Raw genomic sequence first — 19,623 nt, forward strand, 5'->3', positions numbered from 1 at the left:
CTATTGTTAACAATGCTGTACACTTTATTTTTCTTCCTCAGACACCCGAACGCGGACAATGGACAGGAAAGCTGGACTTCATCCTGTCCTGTATAGGTTTCTCAGTTGGCCTTGGAAACATATGGAGGTTTCCCTACCTCTGTTACAGAAACGGAGGGGGTGAGTACATTAATTGGTTTCTCAGTTGGCCTGGGGAACATATGGAGTTTCCCTACCTCTGTTACAGAAACGGAGGGGGTGAGTACATGAATAGGTTTCTCAGTTGGTCTAGGAAACAAGAAGATTTCCCTACCTCTGTTACAGGAACGGAGGGGGTAAGTACATTAATTGGTTTCTCAGTTGGTCTGGGGAACATATGGAGTTTCCCTACCTCTCTTACAGAAACGGAGGGGATGAGTACATGAATAGGTTTCTCAGTTGGTCTAGGAAACAAGAAGATTTCCCTACCTCTGTTACAGGAACGGAGGGGGTAAGTACATGAATAGGTTTCTCAGTTGGCCTGGGGAACATATCGAGGTTTCCCTACCTCTTTTACATGAACGGAGGGGGTGAGTACATGAATTAGTTTCTCAGTTGGCCGGGGGAACATATGGAGGTTTCCCTACCTCTGTTACAGAAACGGAGGGGGTAAGTACATGAATAGGTTTCTCAATTGGCCTTGGTAACATATGGAGGTTTCCCTACCTCTGTTACAGAAACGGAGGGGGTGAGTGCATGGATAGGTTTCTCAGTTGTTGTGGGGAAAATATGGAGTTTCCCTACCTCTTATACAGGAACGGAGGGGGTGAGTACATGAATAGGTTTCTCAGTTGGTCTAGGAAACAAGGAGGTTTCCTTACCTCTGTTACAGGAACGGAGGGGGTGAGTACATAAATAGGTTTCTCAGTTGGCCTGGGGAACATATGGAGTTTCCCTACCTCTTATACAGGAACGGAGGGGGTGAGTGCATGAATAGGTTTCTCAGTTGGTCTAGGAAACAAGGAGGTTTCCCTACCTCTGTTACAGGAACGGAGGGGGTGAGTGCATGGATAGGTTTCTCAGTTGGTCTGGGGAAAATATGGAGTTTCCCTACCTCTTATACAGGAACGGAGGGGTGAGTACACAAATAGGTTTCTCAGTTGGCCTGGGGAACATATGGAGTTTCCCTACCTCTGTTACAGGAACGGAGGGGTGAGTACATGAATAGGTTTCTCAGTTGGCCTGGGGAACATTTCGAGGTTTCCCTACTTCTTTTACAGGAACGGAGGGGGTGAGTACATGAATTAGTTTCTCAGTTGGCCTTGGGAACATATCGAGGTTTCCCTACCTCTGCTATAGGAACGGAGGGGGTGAGTACATGAATTAGTTTCTCAGTTGATCTGGGGAACATATGGAGGTTTCCCTACCTCTGCTACAGGAACGGAAGGGGTGAGTACATGAATTAGTTTCTCAGTTGGTCTGGGGAACATATGGAGGTTTCCCTACCTCTGTTACAGGAACGGAGGGGGTAAGTACATGAATTAGTTTCTCAGTTGGTCTGGGGAACATATCGAGGTTTCCCTACCTCTGTTACAGAAACGGAGGGGGTGAGTACATACATGTCAAAGCGCAATTGTAAACTGTACAGGGTTTTTCATGTCAAATATGATTTAGGTAGAATGGTTATTAACCATATTTGGGATGTTCAATATGTTCAAAATGAAAAACTTGTCGATGCGTTGAACATCCAATCGTATCTAGTAAAGCCTTTAACTTCTATACCCGAGAAATAATTGAGTCATTATCGCATGAAAGCACATTCCCTTTACATTGCATCTGGAATTTGTAATGGGGTTTCGATAGTTCAAAGAATTGGGTCAGCTTGCGACAAAAATAATATAGAAGATGAGACATATTAAACTCTTACTTGTCCTGCTTATTCTGAACTCAGAAACATATACATTTAGCAATAGTCCTACCGACGTCCCAGTGGGTATAAGTTAATATCCAATTGTTGTCATGAATAGTGTTAAAAACGTTAGTAGATGGGTAATTATTTACGGCATGCTACCGCCAAAGGAAAACCCACATGTAGTGATATTGCTGAAGTATATGTTCATCATTGTGTCATAAATGCTTATATAGAATTGTCCCCCGTCATCTTGAAAACTGTAATATGTTTGGTGCAGTATGTATACATTTAGTATATATGTTTTATTGCATTCGGTAATTCAGAAAATTAAAAAATCCTTGAAACTTGAACTATATAACGGAATCACTCTCAACATTGAACGGAGGGGTGAGCATATATAATGTAATGACAATTACTAGTGAACGGAGGGGAGAGGATATATAATGTAATGACAATTACTAGTGAACGGAGGGGTGAGCATATATAATGTAATGACAATTACTACTGAACGGAGGGGTGAACATATATAATGTAAGGACAATTACTAGTGAACGGAGGGGTGAGCATATATAATGTAAGGACAATTACTAGTGAACGGAGGGGAGAGCATATATAATGTAATGACAATTACTAGTGAACGGAGGGGTGAGCATATATAATACAGTCATACTCATCAGTGAAAGGCGGGAGTGAGTGCATGTAACGTAATCACATTCGCCAGTGAATGGATTGGAGTGAGTGCATGTAACGTAATCACATTCATCAGTAAAAAGACGGAGTGAGTGCATATAACGTTAAAACACTCTTAAGTGAATTAATGGGATAGGAAGATAATTAAATGTTATGGTTATTATTACATTATGAAAGTATCTACAACCACGTTCATGTTATAACATCAACACTGGGGATTCAAAGTGTAATCTTTTACGCCATGTTCTTATGTTGTCATGCTTGAAAACTAAGCAAACACCATTTTGAATGAGATATAAAAGCAATATACCGTGTTCTGCTAGTACAAGTAAGCGTATCTAAAAACCTCTGCTTACAAAACTTTATCAACCGTTCAGTTACATGTACGTACATCTTTTCCAAGGCAAACCACTTATTCTTACGTAGCTTTTGTATGTCTTACCAGAAAATCTGCGTTTTTAATTGCAGTGAATAGAAAGACGAGTAAGTGACATTTTTACACTGATACCAGTGTCACTTTGATATCTGTCACTCTGAAATATATCTGTAGTTTTCATGAAGTTCATCGAATCCAATAAAGGTTTCCGTTGAATACTATGATCAGACACAAATGCGTAACACGAGTGATTATGTAGGAATATACTGCCATACATTCCTCTGTTGCGTTTACAGGAGCGTTCATTATTCCGTACGTCATTATGTTGGTGATCGCCGGCGTCCCCCTGTACTTCCTGGAGCTCAGTCTGGGCCAGTTTGCCAGCCAGGGACCCGTCACCGTGTGGGGTCTAAGTCCTATCTTCTATGGTAAGTATTTCTAATAAACCTTACCTTACCTCATGTAAAATATGTGTCAAAGATAACGAACTTCGATCAGTATGTAGTTGTATGTTATCATGAGCAATACTCTCATTTGTGCTTACATCCTTTGTGATATTTTTGTTTACAGGTATCGGCTGGGCCATGATCATGATTAGTGCCATGGTGTGTACGTACTACAACGTCATCATCATGTACTCCGTCTACTACATGTTTGTCTCCTTCGTGAACCTCGACGACGAGTTACCATGGCAACGATGTGGAAAATCGTGGAACACCGAGAAATGCCGTGACGAGCCCTACCCAATGATGGAAAACATGAACGAAACTAGCAAGATTGGTGCCATGCTAGGTAAAATACAACAGCATGTAGTAGAAGCAAATAGTTTGTTTGAAACATGACATAAAGTACTATAATGTGTGGTATTAACAGAGTTTCAAAATGATCCTTTAGGCAAGATAACAACAGAGGAGGCGTGACTGAGTGGCTGATTGTGTTGGGAAGTTAATAGCTGAAGATAGTTAAGTGATCTCTGTCCCATTGCACTGTGCTTTGTCCTATAACTTCTCCTCCTACTTCTGTTTAGATTTAGCTGTAACACGTTTGGTCAGGGTACTTCAGTTTACTAGGTAGCTCAATCGCTTAGAGCAATATTAAAAAGTCTAAGGTTCATATTCAGAACTGTTCCCGTTGAATTTTAACACCAAGAAAACTATTCTATATTTTTATTTTGTTATTTCATATTATTTCTCATTTAAGTCCTGCAATGAATTGTTTCATTTTCAGCAATGATTTGTCAAAGTTTTAGTCATACCGGAAAAGATCAGTTTCTAAAACATACTTAAAGTTTTGGGCGGTGGTACAGGGATCCTTATGTTAATTAAAGATCCACGTACCACTGATAGCTACCAAACAGAAAAGCTGTGCCTTTTGGCAATTCTATGAAAGGGGCCGCGGTTGCCTACGGTTAAGGCGTCTGACATTCTGCTATCACTAGCCCTCAACACTAGATCGCGGGTTCGAGGCCTACGTGGGGCAGTCGACGGGTGCTTGCTGTAGGCAGGTGGGGGTTTTCCGGGAGCTCCGGCTTTTCTCCACCACCAAACCCTGGCATGCCCTTAAATGACCCTAGCTATTAGTATGAAGTAAAACACAAACAAACCAATCAATTATATGAAAACATTAAGATGAAACCAACAATAACAACAATGAGTGTTATAAGAAAATCGTGCATCAGGAGACAGCGAGATTAGCATCTCGGGCCGCTCACAATACAGTCACTTTAACCAGGTACATGTAAGGTAGTACATCACCCTGTCTCTACAATTTTGTCAAAAATATGAGATTGATGCACTGTTTGAATGAAAAGATCCAATTGGAATTCGGAGTGGAACAGGGATCCGTCAATAAATATAGTGTACTTGTATTGAAGTATGATATGTCGTGTAACGGCAATTAAAGACTATTCTATATACTTAATGCATTCCTGTCCTATTTGTATCTGTGAATACAAATGATGCATTGTACGTTCAATATTGCCTATTTGTATGGATATTGTGACCTACGATTAAGTAAGAAAGGTTTAAGGTATATTCATGATTAGAAAAAACCCATAAAATACAGAAAACTGAAGTATCAACATAACCTTCTTTTCAACTGAAATCCGATCAAGCTAGGGCAAAACATGAACAGAGATTTAAGAAGAATAACACCAGGAGTTTCGGAAGTGTAAGCGACTTCTGCTTCATCGATGGCGCCTAAATCTAAGTAAAAGCCATATCCTCAAATTGCAGACCTGCAAAGGGACAATTAGACAGGAATGCACCTGTGTTCCTCACGTGAAACGATTCTTTCCTGAGATAAGAACCAGTATTGAGTTTTAAGGTCTTCAAAAGGTCCTTCCTAATTGTCATTATGTTACTTTTCTAAGTCAAAAGGATCAATTTGTGTTGAACGGCTTTGCTGTGTGACCTTTACCTAATGCTACTTGTCCTTGTCACACTGACTAGTCTAGGGTGTAACAATGTCTATTTGCGATTGTCCCAGTGTTTTCGTAAAACTACTCTCTGACTTTCTTAATATTGTTCTTGGTCTAAAGGACCAGGGTCCGTATTCATGAAACCGTCCGTATACTCAAACTGAGATTGGTGATCAACACAAGTTTCTTGTTCCGGTGATATAAATAGTTTGTAATATTCGCATTTTGTCAATGAATTTGGGTGATTTTAGACAGACTTATAGCTGAATACCGTTTTCAACATCTGTACCTGACTTATTGACGGAATCATAAGATTTATGCGTGTTACAAGAAAGCTGGGTTGAGAACAAAATACATGTTTGAGCATGAGAAAGATTTCCCGAATACGGGCCCAGATATGTGTGTTTCGATAGTCATTACTTTCTCACATTATCCCAATATTCCGTTTCTAGGACAAACGACAAGTCATGTATGCAAATAGTAATGACTGAGAGATGGTCAAATGTGTGTAACAAGTTAATGGCTTTTGATTTGTATTGCCAGTCTTCTTATTAAATCATTTGTGAGTAAATACTTTCTGTTATTGACCATATATTGTTTTTTACTTTTAGGTCTGAAGGAGCAGACATGTATAACCAACTTACTGACAAAGATCGGCGACATGTACAACCAGACTTACACTGCCATTGCCGACCTTAACTCGACCCATTTATCCGAACACACGACTGACTGTGACATCAAGTTTGCGACACCCAGCGCCGAGTACTGGAAGTAAGGACATCACGTGATCAAGGACGTCACATGTGCAAAATACAGCATGTAATAACATATGTTGACCATGGGCATCCAAAGGTCAATGGGGTCAAATTGTTCAATATTCCAAACACAGTGTTACACTGTATACCGAGAAATGTTTAGTTTCTGCGTAATTCGCCCTCCGTAGTGAGGGTGAACTTATCTTCACAGCGAAGTTAAGTAAACAACATCATAATCATAGTAGTTAAATATGAAGGGCGAGATTAACACTGGGCGAAAATTGATTGTATGGACGAAGGGGGAAACTTTGACTGGGCGAAAAATACCCGGTATAAACAATACAAACTATAATACTGTATACGAGGAAACGTACGTCCAATCAAAACTTTCGCCCTCCTACACCAGGAATATCTATAATCGCCCAGTGTTTATTTAGCCCTTCATTTTGATACCATGTCAATGCCGTTGTTAACTAATATTCGCTGTAAAGATAAATTCCCCTTAATCACGGAGGGCGACATATGGCGAAAGTTGATGTGCAGGGAAAAAATCCAACACTCAAAAATAGTAACTAATACTTTCTCACCAAAGGTATCAGAATACGAGGCGTCATATGTGGAATGTAGGGTAACAAATAGCACCTTAAGTGACATATTAAAGACAACGACTATAAATATTAGGACAAATTTTCAATTTACCCGAGTTCCATTGTAGTTATCACAGGATAATCGAAACTAAATAGAAAGTTATACCTAAAACACGATATGACGCGTCATATGTGGAAAGTAGGGTAACAAATAACACCTTAAGTGACATATATAGGTTAATACAGTGTAGGTATATTACGATTGTCAAGGTCAGCGCGTAACAGGAAAATGTGTTAGCCTTAACATCATCTTGAAAAATGTTTATCGTACAAAATAAATCCTTAAACTTGAAGGTAATAATATTATAATGATATTGTCAAATTAAAAAACCCACCAATAAACCTAATTAAAACAAACAGTTTATTAAATAATTCTAAATTATATATCACACCTGTTACATGTGTTTCTTGTTACCTGTATCATCTCTTGAAAATTCTGGATGAGAGTTGTCTTCCTTGATAATTCCTTGTTCATGATTACCTCTACATACATAAAAACCGATAGAATTAAATTAAGTTGACGATATCAAAATTGTCTCTTTGACGTAAATTTTCATGTAAGGTGTAAACTTCATGTTATTACAGAACGACAAAGCAAATATCAACTTTTTATATAATTTCTCTAAATCGTGTGCACAAGGCACACCATCATACAGCCCGCTTCCATATACACGTATCATGTACATGAAACCAGAGGCTATCACATGGTATACCTTTCTGATCACTACCAAGATCTCGCATTAAATATCTTCAATCTATGACCTCTCTCTCTCTCTCTCTCTCTCTCTCTCTCTCTCTCTCTCTCTCAGTAACACTAAAACTTAATTGAAAATATTAATTAATTTAAATATTGCCATCTTGTATATATATATTTCATTATGTTATTGGGAAAGTGCTTTACATAAGTTGGACAACGTGTGCCCAATCCCTTTTGTATATTAGATGCAAATAAAAATATGTTTAAATCAATTATTTACATGCGCCCACTCAAACATTTTCACATGAATATTGATATTACAGAGTTGGTACACTTCAATTGTTAGAACTATTTATTCGATAGAGTGTAACTCGCTGAACAGCAAAACTTGTAACGACCTCGTGAACTGGTGTCATCACGTGATACATATATTATGTACGTATGAGGCCAGTTCACAAAACACACCTGTCTGCTTTCAAAACGCTTCGTATATAACCTTCTCGAAGTCATCTGGCATCATATAAGTGTCTTACCGTGAATCAATATATACGTGTTTAAATCGGACGCTTTATTTCTGAAGTATGTGTGATCATTACACGAAGCATTGCAAACACATTTCTCAGTAACGTCTTGATACTGGGTGATGACATAGCATCGTCATGAACGTGTGCTATTGTTATTATAATTTACACTATGACAATAGCCAATGGCCAATACGCTATACTAAAATGATCATATGAAAAAAATATAGAAAAACATGTATTACAGAAAGTCCTTAAGCAAAACGCGCGAAAATAACTGCCGCGAAAATGAACAAGTTATATAGAACTCGTTTAGAGGGGTTACGAGATTCATACAGTAATGTCACATACATGGTTTTTTTTTATAAAGTGATGACAATCATGTCAGAAAGCCCCTTGAAAATACTGTTTACATTTCAGCCGATATGTATTACGAGTACACGAGGCGGACGGTATGGAGGATATTGGCGGTGTCAGTCTAAAGAACGTCCTCTGTCTCCTTCTCTGTTGGATATTTATCTACTTCTGTCTGATGAAAGGCGTCAAATCCTCGGGAAAGGTCAGTATTCTTCTCCTGTTTGCGAGGATGTTACTAAGGTTGTCAACACAGTTAGCCGTTTTTTCGGTCAGAAAGACTAGGCACCGGTTACACAAACCGATGACCGATTTCTTTAATTCCCCCATTAGAAGCACATTGTTAACTTCATATAAATACGTGCTGCCCCGTCGAATACAGACAATCGAATTGTTTCTATTCTGTGATATGGAGGATTTCAAGTCATCGGGTGAGGTCACCTTTTCTCTATAACATGAATATTTTATTCCTTTATGTCACATCGGGAAGTTTGGTAATATAAGAAGTCTTGTTTCAAAGAAAGGCTAAAAAAATGTCTGAAAAAGTGAGATGTTTTTTGTGGGATGAAGGATCACATGTTTTCAGACTAGGTTAGATGACTTTTGCCGTATATAAGCTCTAGCATTTCTTATGGCGAGGTGGGTTGAATTACTTAAATGAAGATGTCCAGGTCTCGGGCAAAAGCAGTTGTCTTTCTTTGCATGAAGGTTAGCAAATCGTTGGATAAACCAAGGTGTTTTCATTCTGATTCAAAAAATACCAAGTCAACAGAGTAGCGAGAGTCGATACCAGCTTCAAATTCTTTGATCAAACAATAATTTATGTATTCCTAACAAATACATCAAGCCTGGAAAACAAGCCGAGAGGTCACTGTAACATCAGAACGACAGTCCCAGGTTGCCGACGAGTGGTTAGACTTAACACGTGGTTAGGGAAAATTTCAAATATAAATGAAATAAATTCGAGAAAATGAAATATATATTTACTGCTATAGACTTAATTTGTGTGTTTTGATGAATATATTTTTTAATCCATTGTTTCTTATCGACAACGATTTTACTTTTTTACCTACCAACGGTTAAAGTTTATCAACAGTACAGCAACTGGGGCCAGTGCCCGTATTCATGAGACCGTTCTCATGATCAAACTCAGAATCAGTGCTTAAGCCAAATTTCTCGTTTTTTAAGTGGTATATTAATAATAAAGTCACAATTTGTCAAAAATATAGAATAATTTTGGTGAAACGTAACGCCAATTACCGGGTTTTTTTTCATTTTTTTTTTTTTTTACCATGTTACATGATGTAAAAGTGTGACAAGAAAGTTTGCTTGAGAATAGAATTCGACCTTGAGCATGAAAACGGTTTCATACGGGCCCAGGTCTTCGGACAAGGTGGATCGTGTTCTGATATAAAAAAACTAGCAAGTAATGAGGAAATTAAGTCATCTTCACAGAGCATAGGTAGTCTTAGATTCATTGTTTTTTTAAAAATATTTCTTGGGAGTTTACACGCTAGCGCAATTTTGTTGTTCCGCCATTATTCCTTTTTTCACCACCAGGTGGTGTACTTCACGGCTCTGTTTCCATACGTTGTGTTGATCGTACTTCTCATCCGGGGACTTACCCTGCCAGGATATGAAAAGGGTATCGACTTCTACATCGTACCTAAATGGGAAAAACTCTTGGATCCAAAGGTCAGTACAAAATAGTATTTCTGTAAATATTCATAAAAATGTGAAAATTATCCACAAAATTGAGGAAAATTGTGAAAATACATGATATTGAAAGGAAAAAAATATCAGGGTTGGGGTAGGGCTTTCCTGAAGCCCAACAAACCCCTCTGGATCCGCCACTGTCTTCTGACTATTGTAATAATGGATTTTTTCCCTTAAACCAATTTGGATTACATGTTTGTGGCCCAAAATTCATTGATGAATCCTAGAAGTATGTGCAATGTAGTTAATTTTCGCATTGCTTCATCTATTACCAAATTGTGTAGGTGCAATTACCTGTGTGTGTTTCACGCTCATCTTTCCAAAGCAAACAAATACCAGAATGTAATTGCTGTAATAACAGGTGTGGGGAGATGCCGCGACACAGATATTCTACTCCTTGGGTGCAGCTTTCGGCGGAATCCTAACCATGTCAAGCTACAACAAATTCAAAAACCACACTCTCAGGTCGGTAGCTTGATTGATCGATTGATTGATTGATTGATTGATTGATTGATTGATTGATGATACGCCTTGACCTTTCTCGAGATGAAAACAGAGCATAGGACAGAGTTATAAAACATATCAACAAAACATATATACAAAAGTCATAATGAATTGAAAGCGCAAGTTTAAACCCAGTCTCATTCCTCTTCTATTTGTGTAGATATTTCATTTTTATTTCTCACATTGCGACTCCATCATAACGGCATGCAACGCTAAATATAGTTATTGAAACATCCATATCCGGTTAATCAAATTGGGTGACAATTGCGTTTTTAGCTTTAAACATTAAACATTCGATGAACTTGTTGTCATTTTATGCTTCTTTTTTGATATATGTGAAAAAATATGTTTTTATCTTTTATGCTAGGCTGTGTAGAAGCCTTATCACATAAATCACCGATTTGATAATGTCTTAAAAAAAAAATCGTTTAGAAAACCAGTGATTTTTCCCTTTCTTTTTCAGTCGAGATATTTACAAACAAAGTGACTATATATGTTTTGGTCAATAATATGACTTCATTTATATATAATAATATTATTAAACCAGCGCTTACGCATATTTCCTAAAAGTAAATTGTCTAAAGGTATCGATTGCGACAAATCATGTATGTTTTGCTGCATTTTATTCTAGGGATGCCTTGATCATTTGCTTCGTGAACTGCTCGACTAGTATTTTTGGCGGGTTTGCTATCTTCGCTCTCCTTGGTTACATGTCCCACGTGACCAACGTACCCGTGGAGAATGTGGCGGACAGCGGTATGTTACATAACTTCTGGTCTTAACTTTTGAAATACTATAAAAGAGGAATTTTCGTGTGTGTAAATATTTGCGTTATGACTCCATGTTATGAGCATATCGCGCTGTTGAAATTTTCGCCAGGACATTGGTTCAGAAATCTAAATATCCTACATATATATAATCTATATGATACATAAATATATAAATTAGCTTTTGGATATTTGCTTTTCGCTAATTTATTCAACTGCGAACATTTCCAGACTGCGAAAAAAAATCACTTTTCAGTATATTTTCATTTTTAGCCAAATGTTGTAATTATTCAATGATATTAAGGTTTAGGTTGTAAATGTTAATAAACGGTGACCTCCCTTTAACTTGCGTTTGTTTACCTTTAGCAAAGTTGGGCAAGAACACTTCATTGGCAAGGTCGCACAATTGGTCACAGCAACAGCCCCGCTATGTTTTATTCTCTCAGAACACTGATGATGATTATGTTTCATTCATATCATCTTTATTCTCAGAAAAGTATGCTTTCTTTTCAAAATCATGTACAGTTTGTATTAGAACTTAAGTCACGCTGTAAAAACATATCCAACTTTGCGGTGGTACAGGGATCCGGAAGTATCACTGACTAAGTGCTCCGCAAATGTTTACTTACTTTGACTACTGTATCGTCTTACTTAGTAAAAGGTGTCTCCTTGCGTAATATTTCGTATTTTCAAAAATGTATTTATATTTTACCAAAGCCTCGGATCATAAGGTCGTATGTGGTAGATATGATCAAATATTTTCCCCAAACTCTTAAGATCATTAGAACGCATATGACAGATACGACTTTCCCTTCCTTTTCTGAACATCGTGTCGATACGTCCTGCATACTGCGAACACAAATATGCATTTCACTAACTATCTTCGATTACGAAAATCATATATAACACATAAACTAAACACTTGCATATAGAATTTACACAAATTATCCCCCGACCCCTGTTCCTACGTCTTTTGCTCAAGAAAACATTTCAAGGGTAAAACTGTTAGAACAAAGACAGACATGATGTGTTTTTTTCTCCGCATTTCTTGTTGCTTCTGTTGTAAGCTGTTTCGAAAGTATAACTCATTTGACCTTTATGCTTTAAAAGATTAGCTTATTCTAGATTGTTGTATGACCTTTGAGCTAAATATTTGTATGTGAGCATATCAATATATATCATTACCCTGTTTTAAAACCTCTCCAACCTAAACAGGACCTGGGCTGGCCTTTATCGCTTACCCTGAGGGTATCGCCAAACTACCATCTCCTCCAATATTCGCCTTCCTCTTTTTCTTCATGATCTTTACACTTGGGTGTGACAGCCAGGTAAGTTCTGATTTGTACGGCGGCACAGCCTGTGTATGAAGACTATTTCAAATTAAAAGTGTTGTTCATTCGATTATCACTTAACCACATCTTCTATAACCCAGGGTTACACTCACTTTCACTCTCTGCTTCTCAGGACTATGTCATGATAAAATCGAAGGCACAACGTGTGCTACCTAGGTATGAGACAAAAATAACAGTTTGAGCATTTGATGTACATCAAAAGAATATTGTGGTAGCGTAACGGCTATATTGAAGTCGGGTGTCGATCCTTTGTACTTTTAAAGAGCATGAATCGGCTTAGCGATTGGTCAGGTGCTTTATCTGATGCAAATCAAATAGCTAGCCCCGTGCCTTCAGTTTTGCTATACCATATTACAGGGGTGCAGAAGGGCAAGTACGCGTAACCCCTGGAGTATCAAAGATGACTTCACCAATATCTACTTATATATATACATTTTTGTTGTTCTGCACTCAACTCAACCTACTTACTGAATATAATCTAAAAGCTTAACTCCAAGAGGTGTTTATGTTAAGTTTTTAGTTTTGTTCAATTTTACACTACATGTTTTTGCGCTGTGTTGATTTTGCGTTATACTGGTATCTTACCTTTTGATGTGTTCTGTCTATTAAAAAAACCTATATCTGTTTTATTGAATTAGCTTAAACTACAGAATTAGATATGGCGGCAATGTACTTTCAACACATTTATAATTTGTATTTTCCACATACACATGAAAAAAGCAATGTTATTTGTATTTGCGTTTTGCATTTTTTAAATTGTTTTATTGGTGTTTTTTTTCAGTTTCCACGATTTTGATTTGTGTATTTCATTTTAAATTTTCGAATTTATACAATTTAAAGCAAAACTTTTACGAAGATGTAGAGAAAACTCCAGTCTCTAGCTAAAATTAACCTCTTTAGCTTACATATACCGTCACATTCTTAAACAATATCTGACTTTAATAAACAGACCTTATTTTGCGTATTTTCTATTATGTTTGCGTGAACATCATTCATGTTTGCGTGAACATAATTCAGGTCTCCTTTATGTTGATTGTAAGGTTTCGTGCTTTTTGTATTTATTTACTGCGGGACTAACAGTTTTCGTTGTTGTCGTGTTAGGTTTGTGATTTATTTGCACCGTGAGCATCATATACATAGAGGTGTATTCGTGAAAAATATCAAAATACTAGCCGCACTCGTGAAATATATTTGTTATTACTGAAGACATCATTGAATTTTCTATTTATTTAATTTTCAAGGCATAAAACATGAAAAGTGTAATGCATTAAAAAAGAGCGGGAATTAAAAGCGTAATAGTTAACGCCATATTCTGATGACTGCACGCCATTTGAATTGGATACTCAACGCGATTCCGACGTTTTTTGCTATTTTCTGGTATAATTGCTTACAACAATGTTTTTAATTGTATATTTATGTAAATACTTAAGTGTATGTACCAAACATTTTCCATGACAACCACTTATTCTACCTTCGCTTCATTTGAATCTGAACAAAAAATCGTTTCTATTGAATGATTGGTCCATATCAAAAAGTGCTATTTTCATATTTGTTACAGTGTGAAAGATATCATTTTAATCAAGTTGATAAAATCTTATATTTCACTGGCAAAAATGTAATAAATACCATTTCTCTAATTTCCTTGTGTGTAATATAAAGCTGTCCAGGGTAAGAAAGTGGTGTAGGGAATTTCTATATAACACCCCATTTCACGTGACCTGACGTACAATGGCTCAACAATGACGTGACGTCACGAACTTGGAACTCTCCGATGCCGCAATGCGGAAAAGGCGACGTGATGAAATTAAAACCTTTTAAGATATATTTATCGTACACGTTTGAAAGATGAGATTTGTATGCGCAGTGTTGTTTGCAAGTATGGGATATGCTAAATCTGGCTGGCTAATACGTTTTCGTCTAAAAAGTTCAGGGGGAAAATTGATATTTTTCAAAATGGTGGCTAATCCAAATGCATTTTCTTAGATTAATCTGGTGGTTGGAAGGAAAGAAAAATACTCTTTCCTGCCCAAGGGTGTAGGATAGGGAAATTTCACACTCGGGGTTTTCAAATTTGGCAAAACCCTAAAGCCTCGAGTTTAACCGAAAACCCCTCGGGTGGAGTTTCCCTGTCCTACACCACTGTGCATGAAAGAGTCTTATATGCGTTGAAAACAAATTATCCCGTATTTCGTTTACAATTGTAATAACGTCGTTATAATTAACACTAAAACGTATATCTATGAACTGTGAAGCGCTTTAGAGTGGATTATGCTAGCTAGATAGGGTGCTATATCAAATGTTGTATATTTATTTGTAGAGTAACATTTGTGATTTCATTTTCCCGAACAGTTTGCTATGATGGAAACCGTCATAAGCGGGTTCTCGGATGTGTTCCCTAACCAACTCCGGAAGAGGAAGGCTCTCTTTACGTTCTTCTGCTGTATGGTTGGATTTGTCCTTGGAATTCCACAAACTACGAAGGTAAACATAACAGTAAACCCTAACCCTAACCCTATATCACTTAACGATACCCGAACCACTGCCTAAAACTGTAACTAAATGGTGAAAATGGTTTTTTTCGGCATGGCTTTAGCTTTGATAAATGGTTTCTGAAAAGAAAATCGTACCTTGCGGAACTTTTATAAACAATACTAAACATGAAAATAATGATTACAGGGCGGGATATACATCCTGACGTTGGTGGACTGGTATTCCGGAAGTTACAACCTCATGATAATCAGCTTCTTTGAGATTGTGGCGGTGTGTTATGTTTATGGTAAGTTCTCGGAGTGTACTTCAATGTTTAATGATGGTAAATAAATCAATACGGTGTTCTATGTATATGGTAAGTCGGTGTGGTGTGTTATGTAAATGATAAGTATTTGCGGTGTGTTATATATATATATGTATATGTTAATTCGGTGGGGTGTGTTATGAATATGGTAAGTTCTAGTTGTGTTTTACAATGATTCTCGTAGTACACCACATTGCTTGTATATGGTAATTCGGTGCAGTGTGTTATGTTTATGGTAAGTTTATTATGGTTTTTATGAATTCTGCACGATTTTTGCCCCCTTGAAACAAAGACATGTCTCATTTAAACCTAAACTCGTTTAGGATCCTATGTTTGTAAACTTGATTTGTTGGTATATCAAACCCACCTAAACGCTTGGTGACGTTAGTTGGTGTAAGCCTTGTTCTTTTTCAGGAATAAACAACTTCCGGCGCGACATCGAGATGATGATCGGTAAACAGAGTATTATAGTCTGGGCTTACTTCTACGCCACCTGGTGTTTCATTACACCCGCCGCCATCATGGTAAGCGATAAGAACATGAACCTCGTTATACTGCCACAATTTGTCTAGGAAAATTTGGCGTTATAAAGGAGTTTGGCGATAAATTGAGGGATATTTAAGAAAATGACATTGAAATACGTTTGGCAGTAAGCGAGGTGTCAATTTAGATAAGGGGCATTATATCAAGGCTTTACTGTACAGCGTTATAGTGATCAACACGAATTGATACTGGCGGGCCGCTTGCTCGTGACTTTGGTTAGAATGTGTGACGTTCTTTTAATTTTAAAATCCGAATTCGGATGAAATCCAAGTTAATTGATTATTATAAATGTATGATTATTATAAATGTATGATTATTGTGATTATTATGATTAATCACAACAGGTCGCTAGACAAGAATTATCATTAAAGAGGTTTCGATTATCGAGGTTGATGAAAATGGAATGGTCACTAAAGAGATAAGATAAGCATACTGATTGAGAGAGAACTGGTGACGAGAGCGGTTTTGTAATCGGAGTTTATAAAAAAGGAACAAGGAGTAGATATACATGATTGTTTGAGTAAGTGAGAAAGGAATATACACTACTGGAGACTCTAAAGTAAGGTTTATTTACTGGCAATGATGAAACAGGAGTACAATAGTTACTGTTGATGTTATATTATTAGTATTATTTCATTCCTTACGGCCCTTCAACACAAGGAAGATCATTAAGAAATTACATCGAAATACCAAAAGGTAAAAGACAAACGTCAACTTGAAAAAATGTAAAAGTGGCTATGATATAGTTATATCTTTTTGAGCAGACCAACAATTATCAATTGTTGAGATACTGACATTTTCGAAAAGTGATTTGAGATCTGTTATTTTATTATAATAAGTTTCTACTGTTGACTGAGGTTAATACAATCTAACAACAAGAGGGGTTTGAATATTGACGTTTTGGAGCAAGGAATGGCCAATAGGGGTGACACAACTGTCAATACAATTTGAGACTATACTGATATTCGATGTTTATATTCCACTATTTTTGTTTACAGTTCATTGTAATAATGATGGCCATAAACTACTCACCCGCCTACCTAGGAGATTACAACTTCCCTGGCTTCGCCGAGGCTATGGGCTGGCTCATGGTTGTTACGCCCCTTCTGCTGGTAGTAGTGGGAGCAGTGGTCCAGTCTATCAGGATGGGCGGGGTAGGTCAAGTTAGCAACGCCCTTCATTTTGCTATTATCCCTCCATTAACTTGAAATACTGAATGAATTGTTGTTTTTATTGCAATTATTTCAAATCTTATATATAGATTGATATGCCATATTATCATTTAATCATAATTTGCTTCGCTGTAGTTTTCCCAGAATCCTTTTCGAAAATTTGTAATTTGAGTTGAAACTAAGCTAGGGCATTTAAAAAATACATTCAATAAGTAACGATTATGGTATAATGGGGTGTTTTCAAGAACATTTTATTATTATTTATCGTAGCCGAGCATTTATTTGTTTTTAACTATATCAAGTATAATATTCATACAAATGTACATTGTACGCCCGGCAACGAAAACAAATGGTTACGTCCGTGTAGGTTAAATGAGCTCTTCGTAAGAAGTTGCCAGTTTACTTAAATAGAAGGGAATTTTCATTAGATAATTTGTAGGTATATGCGTTGTGTATTGCCATCATCCTCATTGCTCAGGGGTAACCCTCACTTACGCTCTCTGTGCCCCTGGAATATGTCATAGCAAAAGTGAAGGCTCGGTGTTCCAGGGGGTACAGAGAGCGTAAATGAGCGTAACCACTGGAGTATAGAGGATGCTTTAACTTGAAATATATATCGTCATTATTTACCGGTGCTGACTGGTCATATACCTTCACGACTGACTCTGTTTGTAGGTAGTAAAAGCCCTGAAGCCCAGAGCAGACTGGGGTCCAGCTCTGGACGAGAACCGGCTACCCCCAAGGTACGCACCTATAAACACCGGAGGGTTCGATGACATTGGTTACAACCCCAAAAAAGGACAGGTGTTCGTCGTCAACAAGGGACAGGACAATAACGGCTACAAGGGGGAGAAAATGTAACCTGGAACGGAGGGGATCTATCTTCACTGTAAAAAGGAAATTCTAAATACAGTAAAACCTCGTTATACTGTCACCATTTGTCAAAGAGTGAATTGGCGTTATAAAGGGGTTTGGCGATAAAATTGATGAAAATGTATAAGGAATTCATAAGAAAACAAGAAGACGGGATATTGGAATATATTGGCGCTAAACGAGGTGGAAAAAAAACGAGGGGCATTATATCAAAGATTCACTGTATACAAGTGAAATACTATTTCATAACGGAAATATTATTTTCACGAATATTTTCTAACGCACATTGAAGAAAGTTTACTTTGACAATGAAAACTGTAAATGTGAGAACCTATTTCAAAAGAGAGAAATACTTTCGAAAAGTGATTCACTTAAAGTACAAAAATATGTGTGAGAAAAATATAACCTTTGAAATGGCATATCAATTCTGAGTTTTCCTCAATGTCTCGGAATTGTTGCATACAACATATCTTTAATCTTACATATAATAAAAACCCAATATCGTATTCGGATCGAGGTAATGTGATGAAATGTATATCAAGTATAATCTTTTTTAGCTGTTACGTGAAGTTGACATTACTGCATTTTGCGTTTTAAAACCGTCATTTATCTACTAACAAGTGATGTTTTATAAGGTCTTGGTGATATTTCGTGGGACGCAAACAAAGAAGCTGTGATATAGCAATGAACGATACAAAGAGTTAGTAACGAAAAGGGAAACCTTGATAGTCGTTTTTAATAGGGTAGGGATTGAAAACTGTTTTCACAACTGAGGAAATCTGATTAAGATAAGAAAAAGTCAAAGTATGTGAAGAAGAAACTGTACAAATATGACTGTAAAATGGGGACCTGAAGATAAATATACAAGAGAAAAAAAATTCACACGGTAAAGAAACTTCTTACAAAGGAGAAACTCTTATTGTACTAAGGATGAAAAATCTTATTATGTAAAGGAAAAACTCTAATTGTTAAGGGGGAAACATGACTGTACAATAGGGATCTGACGGAGAGGAAGTCTTTTGCACGGAAAAGCAAAGTTCACATAAAGGAGAAACTCTAATTGTACAAAGGAGAAACTATTATCGTAAAAGGAGAAACTCTTATCGTACAAAGGAGAAACTCTTATCGTACAAATGAGAACACACTTATCGTACAAAGGAGAAACTCTTATCGTACAAAGGAGAAACTCTTATCGTACAAAGGAGAAACTATTATCGTAAAAGGAGAAACTATTATCGCACAAAGGAGAAACTCTTATCGTACAAAGGAGAAACTATTATCGTACAAAGGAGAAATTCTTATCGTACAAAGGAGAAAACACTTATCGTACAAAGGAGAAAACACTTATCGTACAAAGGAGAAACTCTTATCGTACAAAGGAGAAACTCTTAATTGTAAAAAGGAGAAACTCTTATCGTACAAAGGTGAAACTCTTATCGTACAAAGGAGAAACTCTTATCGTACAAAGGAGAAACTCTTATTGAACAAAGGTGAAACTCTTATCGTACAAAGGAGAAACTCTTATTGTACAAAGGATAAACTATTATCGTAAAAGGAGAAACTCTTATCGTAC

The 19,623-nt window shown here is 37.0% G+C and overlaps 1 protein-coding gene across 1 annotated transcript in view; it reads left to right on the forward strand.

The window, feature by feature from the left end:
• LOC110465668 (sodium-dependent proline transporter-like) overlaps positions 1–18,038 on the forward strand; it is a 43,057-nt gene extending 25,019 nt beyond the window's left edge. The window contains exons 2-15 of the mRNA XM_021521625.1: positions 42–159; positions 3,233–3,364; positions 3,507–3,728; positions 5,967–6,126; positions 8,396–8,534; positions 9,890–10,024; positions 10,407–10,510; positions 11,181–11,305; positions 12,532–12,644; positions 15,018–15,149; positions 15,345–15,444; positions 15,877–15,986; positions 17,004–17,159; positions 17,853–18,038. Of these exons, the coding sequence (XP_021377300.1) occupies positions 42–159; positions 3,233–3,364; positions 3,507–3,728; positions 5,967–6,126; positions 8,396–8,534; positions 9,890–10,024; positions 10,407–10,510; positions 11,181–11,305; positions 12,532–12,644; positions 15,018–15,149; positions 15,345–15,444; positions 15,877–15,986; positions 17,004–17,159; positions 17,853–18,038 (1,932 nt within the window). The remainder of the gene's footprint in view (positions 1–41; positions 160–3,232; positions 3,365–3,506; positions 3,729–5,966; positions 6,127–8,395; positions 8,535–9,889; positions 10,025–10,406; positions 10,511–11,180; positions 11,306–12,531; positions 12,645–15,017; positions 15,150–15,344; positions 15,445–15,876; positions 15,987–17,003; positions 17,160–17,852) is intronic.
• Positions 18,039–19,623: the final 1,585 nt, after the last annotated feature.

This window comes from Mizuhopecten yessoensis, unplaced genomic scaffold, assembly GCF_002113885.1.
Source record: "Mizuhopecten yessoensis strain PY_sf001 unplaced genomic scaffold, ASM211388v2 scaffold11097, whole genome shotgun sequence".
NCBI lineage: Eukaryota > Metazoa > Mollusca > Bivalvia > Pectinida > Pectinidae > Mizuhopecten > Mizuhopecten yessoensis.